Genomic DNA, 12898 nt, shown 5'->3' on the forward strand with positions numbered 1-12898 from the left:
CCTCCGAAAAAAGAGACTGCCTTTAGGTGTTAAAGGGAAGCTTAGGCAGCGAAAGTATGGGCCCTTCTCTATCATGAGGAAGATAAATGATAATGATTATGTGATAGATTTTCCAAGCGACATGGGTATATCCGACACTTTCAATGTTGCAGACTTGACCCTCTACCATCTAGAAAAAGCGCTCTATGAAGATAACTCGAGGGCGAGTTCCAAACAATCAGGGGAGAATGATGAGGAAAATAAAAATATAATCATATGTCAAAACTGTTTGGCTACTTCTAGATACTTCTATTGTATTCTAGTATTTCTTTTCTTTTCTCAACCCTGGCTACAGTTTTCGAGAGTCTTCTAGCTATGAGTAGAATGGTGAATCTTAAGTAATGTTTTCTGGAGTGTTCTAGCCATAAGTAAAAGTATGTGAAGGCTTTCCCTAATATAAATAGAGGTCCTCACCTCTAGTTTGTAACCAGACTATATACTCCCACTGCGTATAATAGAACTTGGTGTTCTTATCTAAGATCTTGGAGTAGATCTTGTGCTCTAGGAGTTCTGGATTAAACTCATGTTGCCATATTAGCCTACATCCAACCTCTAGAGTGATATCTGGCGCAACACGTTGAAGTAGTTCCTTTAACTCTAGTGTTGTACACTTTATAGCAACAGGGTGGAGTTGCTCCTCGAAAACTTGTGCTGCTTTAGGTCTCTAACTACATCAATTTTGCAATCAACATAGTTCGACTTTGCTTTCATACAACAAGACAGACCATCGAGGCAATGGCCAAGCATGAAAGAAGTAGTGAATCCCATGTAAAAAGCATTCATATGCTCCATCATCATCAAACCGGTCCCTCTAACAATTCTCTCCAGCCTGTTAGAAGGGAATAGAGAGAAATTGGTGGAATCGATGTTATTGCTTGAGCCTCATGGGCGTATATATAGGAGTACAATGAGAACGAGGGTCGATGCAGCCGTGGGAGAACCATGGGGCGACGACACTGCGGTCAAAGGGACGACGCGTCTACAGCTTGTTGCTCGATCAGTGTAGAGACGCGTGTACTCGGGGACATCTTCACGGACTCGTCCGGCCGAACGGAAACACGTACGCATCGTGCATGGACACATACAGGCATGCAACGCACACCAGCACACGATGCAACGCGTTTGGTTGTCCAGGCCATGACGGAGTCATCATGCACAACTTGATGTGCTAGCAACACAACCACGAGGCGCACATGACGGTGCGAGCGGGCGCCGTAGCTGATGCGATGACGAACAGCCGGGGACGCCGTGATGCAGCTGATCTGGGCAGATGATGGGCGCCCGAGCAGTAACCACACGTCTGCGCGCGGCTGCCATACCAGGGCGCTCACGCGACATGCATGGAGCCCGGGGAACTTTTTAGCACGAGACCATGAAGATGTCGATGAAGTACCCAAGTGTTGTAGACAATGTACGACGGCGGACGGCACAAACCGATCTATAGATAAAAAAGCCAAAAAAGAATACAGATCAATCGATCGGCAAGAGACAAAACCCCAATCAACAGATCGGAAAAACTAGGGCAGTCAATCAATGCGGTCGATGGACGAACCCTGGATACGGATTGCGTGGCCCTCGGTGATGATCATGGAGATCGGCCGCCCCAGGGGTGGCACGAAGCGGAAGCGACAGCAGTGGCTAGGGTTTGGATCGATTAGGCTGATACCGTGTTAAAAGAGAATAGAGGGAGATTGATGTAATCAATGTTATTGCTTGAACCTCATGGGCATATATATAGGAATACAATGATCAATTTGAAGTACAAGACAAAACAGGACCAGATCATAGTTTATCCTATACTTCCTAATAATCATAATACTCAACACAGCCGTTATCTCCTTCCACGCCTGGACAATTCTGACGTGTCTTCTTCACCCTGACATGATGTGCGTGGTACAACAAAAGTCCAGGTTGACGAAAAGGAATCTTTGTTTGGCATCTTTGTTCTATTGCACGATGTATATGTATGTTTACAGCTTGAGACGCTCTGAACCATCTAATAAGACAAGTAAGATAAGGTGTTTTGACGATCTGTGATACTATTCCTAAGTGGTGAAACTACATCATTGCGATCTTTAGCCCAAGGAATAGTGCAACAGATTGCTTCAAACATCGTGGGTGCTCTAGACATGCATGCTCTTATGATTGGAAAAAAGACTGCCATCATGATTGTTAATGAAATGCGCAAAGATGGCAAGGAATTCCATGGCACCTAGTTACAGAACGATCCACAACGAACCCCACCAAGCAACCATCATAATGTTTTTTCTAGAAAGCAGCCATTTCTAGGAAGCAGCCATAAAGAAAGTTGGTGAACCAGGGGTAATCATAATAACAGCTACTCCCTCCGTCCGAAAATACTTGTCATCAAAATGAACAAAAAAGGATGTATCTAGAACTAAAATACGTCTAAATACATCCCTTTTTATCCATTTTGATGACAAGTATTTCCGGACGGAGGGAGTACAACAGAATTGTACAAACGGAGAAAATTCTTCGACATGGCAGAAGGAATAGGTATTGCTCTTGCGTTTAGTTATCTCCCCATGCACGCTGGCAACACAGTTTCTTCTTAATCCAGCTTCTCAAGTTCACCCATTCTCTCTATAATCGCCTGAAGAAAACACAAGCGATGTCAAGCAGCATCTGAGTTCTCCGTACAGAGAAAAAGAGTATCTTATCATTTTCCATGTCAAGTTTGGCGTCCCACAAGCTTTCAGAAGACAAGGTGTAAACAAGAAAGCCTCTATGTGAGGCTACATAGATACTTCCTCCGTAAAGAAATATAAGAGCATATAGATCACTATTTTCAAACCGTACTTTTGCTTATTGTTCATTCTGTGATGATATAATACAGATGCAACTGTAGTGTTAGTGTACTTTAACATGCATCTTACAAATAGGGGGATTTAGTATCAGAGTATGTCGACTCAGCACAAAATGCAGCGTAACAAAACATTCTAAAAATCGTTGTCGGTGCTAACAAGATAGCTAGGGATGTAAGCCACTAAAAATGTGTGTAGTACAAGAATAAAGGTGCTCTACCAGGCCAACTACAGAATGGGATAAACACATTTGAAGTTATCCAAATGTAATAGTGACGCAAAAGAAATACATTTGCCAGTCATATATATATACCGCACATGAACAAAATACATTTGACATTTCCCAAATGTGAAAAAATTGCTAGTTGATTTCCATCACCAAATATATAATATTACTAGTAAGATGCCCGTGCGTTACACGCAACACCGAAATGAATTGATCCGGGTCATCTCATGTTTAACAAATATCGATAGGTTTCTTCGGATATTCATTCTTCTCTAGAGCTCACAAGCATACGGGTGAATAGTAAATGTAAGAAAATAGATTAAAAAATATCTTTTGCAAACAAAAGCCTCAAGTATGGAGTGGTAGGCATCTTGTAAATGACGTAGGCATCTTGATCAACAAGAGCCTCAAGTATGGAGTGGTAGACATCAAGAGACGTGGGGACCGGATTATCCTGATTAAGCTGGTAGTTGAGGACTTGGTTCTCAATGTTATCAGCGCGTATGCCCCGCAAGTAGGCCACAATGAGAACACCAAGAGGGAGTTCTGGGAAGGCCTGGAAGGCATGGTTAGGAGTGTACCGATTGGTGAGAAGCTCTTTATAGAAGGAGACCTCAATGGCCACGTGGGTACATCTAACACAGGTTTTGAAGGGGCGCATGGGGGCTTTGGCTATGGCATCAGGAATCAAGAAGGAGAAGATGTCTTAAGCTTTGCTCTAGCCTACAACATGATTGTAGCTAACACCCTCTTTAGAAAGAGAGAATCACATCTGGTGACTTTTAGTAGTGGCCAACACTCTAGCCAGATTGATTTCATCCTCTCGAGAAGAGAAGATAGGCGTGCGTGCCTAGACTGTAAGGTGATACCTGAAGAGAGTGTTGTACCCCAGCATAAGCTGGTGGTTGCTGACTTCCGCTTTCGGATTCGTGTCCAGCGGGATAAGCGTGCCAAAGTTGCTAGAACGAAGTGGTGGAAGCTCAAGGGGGAGGTAGCTCAGGTGTTCAAGGAGAGGGTCATTAAGGAGGGCCCTTGGGAGGAAGGAGGGGATGCGGACAATGTGCGGATGAAGATGGCGACTTGCATTCATAAGGTGGCCTCGGAGGAGTTTGGAGTGTCCAGGGGAAGGAGAAGCGAAGATAAGGATACCTGGTGGTGGAATGATGATGTCCAGAAGGCGATTAAAGAGAAGAAAGATTGCTTCAGACGCCTATACCTGGATAGGAGTGCAGACAACATAGAGAAGTACAAGATGGCGAAGAAGGCCGCAAAGCGAGCTGTTGGTGAAGCAAGGGGTCGGGCATATGAGGACCTCTACCAACGGTTAGGCACGAAAGAAGGTGAAAGGGACATCTATAAGATGGCCAAGATCCGAGAGAGGAAGACGAGGGATATTGGCCAAGTCAAATGCATCAAGGACGGAGCAGGCCAACTCTTGGTGAAGGACTAGGAGATTAAGCATAGATGGCGGGAGTACTTCGACAAGCTGTTCAATGGGGAGAATGAGAGTTCTACCATTGAACTGGACGACTCCTTTGATGAGACCAGCATGCGTTTTGTGCGGCGAATCCAAGAGTCTGAGGTGAAGGAGGCTTTAAAAAGGATGAAAGGAGGCAAGGCGATGGGCCCTGATTGTATCCCCATTGAGGTGTGGAAAGGTCTCGGGGACATAGCGATAGTATGGCTAACCAAGCTTTTCAACCTCATTTTTCGGGCAAACAAGATGCCAGAAGAATGGAGACGGAGTATATTAGTACCAATCTTCAAGAACAAGGGGGATGTTCAGAGTTGTACTAATTACCGTGGAATTAAGCTGATGAGCCATACAATGAAGCTATGGGAGAGAGTCATTGAGCACCGCTTAAGAAGAATGACAAGCGTGACCAAAAATCAGTTTGGTTTCATGCCTGGGAGGTCGACCATGGAAGCCATTTTCTTGGTACGACAACTTATGGAGAGATATAGAGAGCAAAAGAAGGACTTGCATATCGACAACATATTGACTTGGAGAAGGCCTATGATAAGATACCGCGGAATGTCATGTGATGGGCCTTGGAGAAACACAAAGTCCCAGCAAAGTACATTACCCTCATCAAGGACATGTACGATAATGTTGTGACAAGTGTTCGAACAAGTGATGTCGACACCGATGACTTCCCGATTAAGATAGGACTACATCAGGGGTCAGCTTTGAGCCCTTATCTTTTTGCATTGGTGATGGATGAGGTCACAAGGGATATACAAGGAGATATCCCATGGTGTATGCTCTTTGCAGATGATGTGGTGCTAGTTGACGATAGTCGGACGGGGGTAAATAGGAAGTTAGAGTTATGGAGACAAACCTTGGAATCGAAAGGGTTTAGGCTTAGTAGAACTAAAACCGAGTACATGATGTGCGGTTTCAGTACTACTAGGTGTGAGGAGGAGGTTAGCATTGATGGCCGGGTGGTACCTCGGAAGGACACCTTTCGGTATTTGGGGTCAATGTTGCAGGAGGATGGGGGTATTGATGAAGATGTGAACCATCGAATCAAAGCCGGATGGATGAAGTGGCGCCAAGCTTCTGACATTCTCTGTGACAAGAGAGTGCCACAAAAGCTAAAAGGCAAGTTCTACAGGACGGCGGTTCGACCCGCAATGTTGTATGGCGCGGAGTGTTGGCCGACTAAAAGGCGACATGTTCAACAGTTAGGTGTGGCGGAGATGCATATGTTGAGATGGATGTGTGGCCACACGAGGAAGGATCGAGTCCGGAATGATGATATACGAGACAGAGTTGGGGTAGCACCAATTGAGGAGAAGCTTGTCCAACATCGTCTGAGATGGTTTGGGCATATTCAGCGCAGGCCTCCAGAAGCTCTAGTGCATAGCGGACGGTTAAAGCGTGCGGAGAATGTCAAGAGAGGGCGGGGTAGACCGAATTTGACATGGGAGGAGTCCGTTAAGAGAGACCTGAAGGATTGGAGTATCACCAAAGAGCCAGCTATGGACAGGGGTGCGTGGAAGCTTGCTATCCATGTGCCAGAGCCATGAGTTGGTTGCGAGATCTTATGGGTTTCACCTCTAACCTACCCCAACTTGTTTGGGACTAAAGGCTTTGTTGTTGTTGTTGTTGTTGTTGTTGCTGCTGCAAACAAAAGCGTTCAAGTGTTCAACCTGCATCCAAAACTTCATGAAGAAATAACACTTATTGTGCTTTGCAAAAAATGACCTTCAAAAAATATTTTTTAAGTATCGATTTTGTTTATTTTTTCTAGACAACTATGAATGTAATTCAGGATGACTTGGAAGGGGGCAGAGGAGATGGCGAGGAGGAGGGGTCGTGGTGGTGGTCGGCAATGCGGCCCAAGTGAAGGCATGAGAGGCGTTGGGGGCAGACGACACCAAGAGCAGCGACCTCTCCAGATTCTTCTTATTTTGTCATGAGATGGCTAGATGAGGTGAGAGGCAGGGGGTTATCTACAAACAAGTAGTGGACTGCGGGGGCCTTTTTGTAAAACTGACATAGTTTGTCTCAGATGCATTGGATGTAAATCGAACGGTTGTAAATGAAGGATGGCAGGCACACCATCATCACCAACTCAGCTTTTTATAAGAGTAGAGAGTAGAGATAGAGATGATAGATGAGGTACCTTTTTGCTTGTTTCTTGCAGCTCTCCAGCGAGAATAAACTCATCCAATATCAAGTAAACCTAGAGAAAACATGATAAATAATGGATTCAAAATTATAAATGATTCCTAGCCACAAGAACAATTTATTCAAAATTAAGAAGATCTTCAAATATGTTACTTTGATTTAAAAAGATAAAGAAATTAGAAGTATAATCGGTCAAACTTGGTTCAGATTACACCTAAAATCAACTTAAAAATGTTTCCTCTTTCCAGATCCAGTTTAGACTTTAGAATGGATTGCTGTCTAATGCAAATACAGTTTGAATCTTGACCAAATTTACCAAGGGTCGAGTGTAAACTATATGGCTGACAGGAAGGAATTTGAAATCATGCCAGCAGAAGGACAAATCTGTATCCAAATATAGAATAGCTGCCTACCCTTGTCAAGTTATGTTTCATGGCTTCCGGCAAAAAAAAAAAAGAAGCTATGTTTCATGGCAAAACTTGCCCAGCAAATGAATATTTAAACAAATACACTACCAGCTGAGTAACTTCCATCTTTTTTTTTCAACACGAGGAGTGAGGTAAGATAAACAGTTTTGAAGTAGCTATTCCGATGTTACCTTGTGGAAGTTAAATACTAAATCAAGTTCACACACGTTGCTGAAGAAATGGTCCAATATCTCCACAAATAAGTGGATACATTCCAAGTATACCAACTCATTATCCGTGATATCTACACATATTGAGAAAAATAGTCCTGCATATCTCCTGTAGATAACTTTGTGCGTACGGAACTGCATGAAAAAACATCCAAATTAGATTTTGCCTGCTCCCCACTCGATAGCAGTTTCTTACAGATATGTCCATAGATTGAAATAGGTTAATTCACTAGGAGCATATACAGTGTGGTGTTTAAGAGGCTTAGAATTTCTAGCTTAGTCATCTAACAGTATTATTATTAACTTGCATATTCAGAATGTTACTCATTGTCGAAACCAAACACTACCTCATTAAGTAAACGTACCTAGTGGTAACTGAGAATCGTCAAAGAAATGAACAAATTATCATTCAAGACAATGTCCAAGGCATTTATGGTATTTTATTACTTGGATTCTTTGACTGTTTGAAACCAGTTAGCAGATGACTCTTGATCTTCCAAAATTTCAGAACCAAACCTATCTATCTCTTCACCCTGTTTTTAGGGGTTTCCTTTCCAAGCTTACCATACTACTGACTTTGTAGTTATAAGTGGGATATGAACGGATTAAGGACGAGCAGCCAAGGGGATCATAACAACAAATGAAAAACACGCATGCAGTATAAAGGTAAAAGCCCCGTCTTTGTGATCCAGAACAGAGGTTGTACACGGATACAATATACAACTGTTTTCATTGGATATTCACATATCTATCAGTATAAGACAACACAATTGATGCTCCTGAAAGATCTTCTGCGTATGTAAATTTGGAAACTGGACATGCCATCTCAATTTGGATCCTACAGTTATCCTGCTACTCACCGATGCACGCATGGCAGCAAAGGAATTAGAATGGATTCACTAAAGGAAAATTTACAGTAAGCAAGTATCAAGAACCCATTAGCTTGACATCTAGCAATAGCATATATCAGGAACCATTCACAAACTATGTACCAACTATAATGATAAAAATTACGCTTTTAGCAAACCCAGCAAAATGTGCAAACAACAACAGATGTAGTATGAACTATGAACCCAGCAGTATAGCATTCAGTGTCTTCTCTACAACTACTGCATTCAACCTGCAGATGCTTGTGTAGTTGCATCTAACCAAAGAACTACTGCATTCAACAAGGCACAACCTTTTCTAACCGCGATTGAATGTACATTGTACAACAGTATCCACAATTCTACAGCGACTGAACTTATTCTACCTTTTGATCAGATCAAGAACTCGGACCCCTGGTCTAAATTGCTTCAGACCAAAGCAAAAAAACAACGATATCTAAGCTAATTTCGCTTGCGCATATACAGCTGTTTGGCCTCAAATCAGGATCAAGAATTCAATCACCTCAACGAAGTTAGTGAACTTGGGGTCCCTGTTGACGACCAGCCGATGCACCTGGGATACAGAGGAACAACCCAGATCAACAACACCCTAATCAGATAGAATCTTTCTCTACGGCTAAATGGGCTGGCCCTGGCTCCGCTCACCTCATACTCAACCTTGTGCTTCTCTGAGTCCTCGAGCGGGACGTAGTACTTGGCCAGCCGCGTCTTCCCCTGCCGATTCTGCAACAGGATGAAACGGATCTGCAAATAGGCGAGCAAAGATCGGACGGAAGAATGTCAGATCCCGGAGAGGAAACCCGGCGGAGTGGAACGCGAGAACGATCCGTACCATGCTGGGTGATGATGATGACGACCACGCTTGAGAATTCGCGGGATTGGAGCTTGGGAGGGGAATGAATCGGATTTGTGTTGCTTGGTTTGTTGGGTTGGCTATGCAGAATGAGCTGTAGGGGGGTTCACCGTTGAAAAGTGGTGCCTCGGCTTCCTCTCCAACCAGGCCAGTATTGCTCTTGCATGCGTTAATTTAACTTCTGTGAATTCTTTTTTACGCAGCCGCTCATATGCACGCAACGCATGCCTACTAGCACCTTAAAAAGACTCAATCGATACATCATCTTAAAATTGACAAAATCATCACAGACAGCTTTGTAGTTGACGGAAACGTCTCCTTCCACTGAATCACATCGCCGAAAGGACTAAAATAAATCTAAAAAATGCGAGCACTAATCACGGTCGGAGCATAGTGGTCGTGGTGTTGGGAAACGTAGCAATAATTCAAAATTTTCCTACGTGTCACCAAGATCAATCTAGGAGATGCTAGCAACGAGAGAGGGGGTGCATCTTCATACCCTTGAAGATCGCTAAGCGGAAGCGTTACAAGAACGCGGTTGATGGAGTCGTACTCGCGGCGATTCAAATCGCAGAAGATCCGATCTAGGGCCGAACGGACGGCGCCTCCGCGTTCAACACACGTACAGCTCGGGGACGCCTCCTCCTTCTTGATCCAGCAAGGGGAAAGGAGAAGTTGAGGGAGAACTCCAACAGCACGACGGCGTGGTGGCAATGGAGCTCGTGGTTCTCCGGCAGAGTTTCGCTAAGCACTACGGAGGAGGAGGAGGGAGGGCTGCGCCAGGGAAGAGGTGCGGCTGCCCTCCCACCCCTCCACTATATATAGGGGCAAGGGAGAGGGGGGGCGGCCCCCTCAGATCCCATCGGTGGGAGGGGCGGCGGCCAGGGAGAGGTGGCTTGCCCCCAAAGCAAGGGGGGCGCCCCCCTTTAGGGTTTCCCCCAAACCCTAGGCGCATGGGCCCTAGGGGGTTTGGCGCCCAGCCCACTAAGGGCTGGTTCCCTTCCACCTACAGCCCATAAGGCCCTCCGGGGCAGGTGGACCCTCCCGGTGGACCCCCGGAACCCCTTCGGTGGTCCCGGTACAATACCGGTATACCCCCGAATATTTCCGGTGACCGTATGGTGACTTCCCATATATAAATCTTTACCTCCGGACCATTCCGGAACTCCTCGTGACGTCCGGGGATCTCATCCGGGACTCCGAACAACCTTCGGTAACCACATACTATTTCCCATAACAACTCTAGCGTCACCGAACCTTAAGTGTGTAGACCCTACGGGTTCGGGAACCATGCAGACATGACCGAGACACCTCTCCGGCCAATAACCAATAGCGGGATATGGATACCCATATTGGCTCCCACATGTTCCACGATGATCTCATCGGATGAACCACGATGTCGAGGATTCAATCAATCCCGTATACAATTCCCTTTGTCTATCGGCATGTTACTTGCCTGAGATTCGATCGTCGGTATCCCAATACCTCGTTCAATCTCGTTACCGGCAAGTCACTTTACTCGTTCCGTAATGCATGATCTCGTGACTAACTACTTAGTCACATTGAGCTCATTATGATGATGCATTACCGAGTGGGCCCAGAGATACCTCTCCGTCATACGGAGTGACAAATCCCAGTCTCGTTTCGTACCAACCCAACAGACACTTTCGGAGATACCTGTAGTGTACCTTTATAGCCACCCAGTTACGTTGTGACGTTTGGTACACCCAAAGCATTCCTACGGTATCCGGGAGTTGCACAATCTCATGGTCTAAGGAAATGATACTTTACATTAGAAAAGCTCTTAGCAAACGAACTACACGATCTTTGTGCTATGCTTAGGATTGGGTCTTGTCCATCACATCATTCTCCTAATGATGTGATCCCGTTATCAATGACATCCAATGTCCATGGTCAGGAAACCATAACCATCTATTGATCAACGAGCTAGTCAACTAGAGGCTTACTAGGGACATGTTGTGGTCTATGTATTCACACATGTATTACGGTTTCCAGTTAATACAATTATAGCATGAACAATAGACAATTATCATGAACAAGGAAATACAATAATAACCATTTTATTATTGCCTCTAGGGCATATTTCCAACACGTGGCCCCTCCAAATTTTGCACATTTGTGACGAAAAATATCAAAAGAGAGCACACATTAGTGATAGTTCTGTGTTTTGCGCCCCACAAAATTCAGATTTTGTGTTTTGCCCCCTCCTCCCCCATCTAGCTTTGTCAAGCTCCGCCACTATCACCAATGGCAAGTTTAGGACATGAACCCTAGTGGCTAGAAATACCACTATCCTTCTTATTCACAGGTGGTTCGTACTTTTATAAAAATTTAAAAAACACGTTCCACATTAAATAAGTCCTGAAATTCGCAGGTGCAGGCATGTGCGTATCCGCATATAACCGTGTCCATCTGTGTTGTGATCCAAAAATTTCTTTTGGAATAAATTATGTGAAAAAGAGATAAAAAATCTGAACCCGTCAATACAACACAATATACATGTTTTATTTGAAACACAATGTACCTGTTCATTTTGTGCTTATACTTAGTCCAACCGCTTTCTCCATGTCATTGTTCATGTACATTCTCTTCATCTTTTCATCATATTTCAATTCATTCTTTATTATTCAAGCGGTTATTGTTTTTTTATAGAAAGACTGTAAGGGAACCCCTACAGTATAATTGGTGCAACATACCCAAATTGCAAGTGCCATGCCTTGAATCTGGGTGGGTGGGAAGCCATCAACCCCTCCCCACAACTAGGTTATGCCTTAGTCTGCAACCGGTTATTGTTTTCAATCGTATTTTCCACCATTGTTACTATTTACCTTTTTCCTGGGTGCATCTACTTTAGTGTCAACTTTCACTAGTCTTCTTTTTTCACATGATTTGTGTTCTTCCTTTCACTCATTTGACCGTCTTCTTTCTTAATTTGTTTTATGTCCATTCAATTAGCCTATTTCAAATTCATGGCATGCTTTTTCGCATTGCAAAATCATCAACTCATTATTTGTCCTCATTGTGTTACGACACATTATGTCATCTTGGACATATTTGTCGTTCTAAAAATATCATTACAGATACCACTATGATTTCATTCTTCCAACCTTAATGGTCTTTCATTTGATTTTATTCTTACTCCTAGCCTTGTAGATCTTTTTTAAGTTATGTTATCTTAAGCTTTAAGTTTAATTTTTGTCCTCCGAAACTTGTGTTACAAAACATATGTACATACCAAGTTTGATCTCTTGAGACTTACCAAACCGCATGATCTCCGTCGATTTTGTTGTTTCATACTTAATATGGACCATATTCATGAATATGAAGACCATAGCGATGCACTTTGCAAGTTTGAGGACCATTGTAGACGTAACCGGTGAGTTCGGGGAATATAGATGCAATTTACTTGGAAAATAATGTATGATAAGTTGCCAGAAAACGATTGGCCAGCCAGCCGGATGTCTGGCCTATAGCCTAGAAATTCGGCTAACCAACAGAAGGTTTTTGCTCAAGCCTAACGCCTGGCCTGCTCTTTGGATGCCGGTCCCTAGAGCACTCACATGTGGAAGACAACCCCTGGAGCGAACCCGGACATCCGACCCTTCAACGGTCAGACATCCTGATGAGGACATGACTACCTTGGATACGACCAAAAATATTGCATACATGCATATTTGTCAGGTGATTTCTAGTGCAAACTATTCAATAATTTATTTATGTTATCCAGAACAAAAATACTTCACACACTTTTGTGTTTTGTCTAATTGCAGGTG

General features: G+C 43.8%; 1 protein-coding gene and 1 long non-coding RNA gene across 2 annotated transcripts; both read right to left on the reverse strand.

Annotated features, from left to right (window-relative positions):
* Nucleotides 1-785: 785 nt before the first annotated feature.
* Nucleotides 786-1706, reverse strand: LOC141023334 (uncharacterized). Its single transcript, XR_012184405.1, has 2 exons — nt 1592-1706; nt 786-1477 (listed from the first exon to the last, which is right to left on the reverse strand). It is a non-coding gene; the product is annotated as an uncharacterized lncRNA (long non-coding RNA).
* A 549-nt stretch (nt 1707-2255) lies between these two features.
* Nucleotides 2256-9321, reverse strand: LOC109781172 (AP-2 complex subunit sigma). Its single transcript, XM_020339771.4, has 6 exons — nt 9084-9321; nt 8897-8995; nt 8754-8804; nt 7326-7499; nt 6723-6782; nt 2256-2653 (listed from the first exon to the last, which is right to left on the reverse strand). Exons 1-6 carry the CDS (start codon nt 9084-9086, stop codon nt 2612-2614), a joined length of 429 nt encoding a protein of 142 aa, XP_020195360.1. The 5' UTR covers nt 9087-9321; the 3' UTR covers nt 2256-2611.
* Nucleotides 9322-12898: the final 3577 nt, after the last annotated feature.

Source organism: Aegilops tauschii, chromosome 5 (genome assembly GCF_002575655.3).
Source record: "Aegilops tauschii subsp. strangulata cultivar AL8/78 chromosome 5, Aet v6.0, whole genome shotgun sequence".
In the NCBI taxonomy this organism is placed as follows: domain Eukaryota; kingdom Viridiplantae; phylum Streptophyta; class Magnoliopsida; order Poales; family Poaceae; genus Aegilops; species Aegilops tauschii.

Excerpts from the sequence above, each read along its gene's own strand:
- LOC109781172 (XM_020339771.4), bottom strand. Across the intron at positions 7,500-8,753 it reads AGTTCACTAACTTCGTTGAG|TTCCGTACGCACAAAGTTAT; the intron begins GTGATTGAATTC and ends TTTTTCATGCAG. Across the intron at positions 6,783-7,325 it reads TAGTATTTAACTTCCACAAG|GTTTACTTGATATTGGATGA; the intron begins GTAACATCGGAA and ends TGTTTTCTCTAG.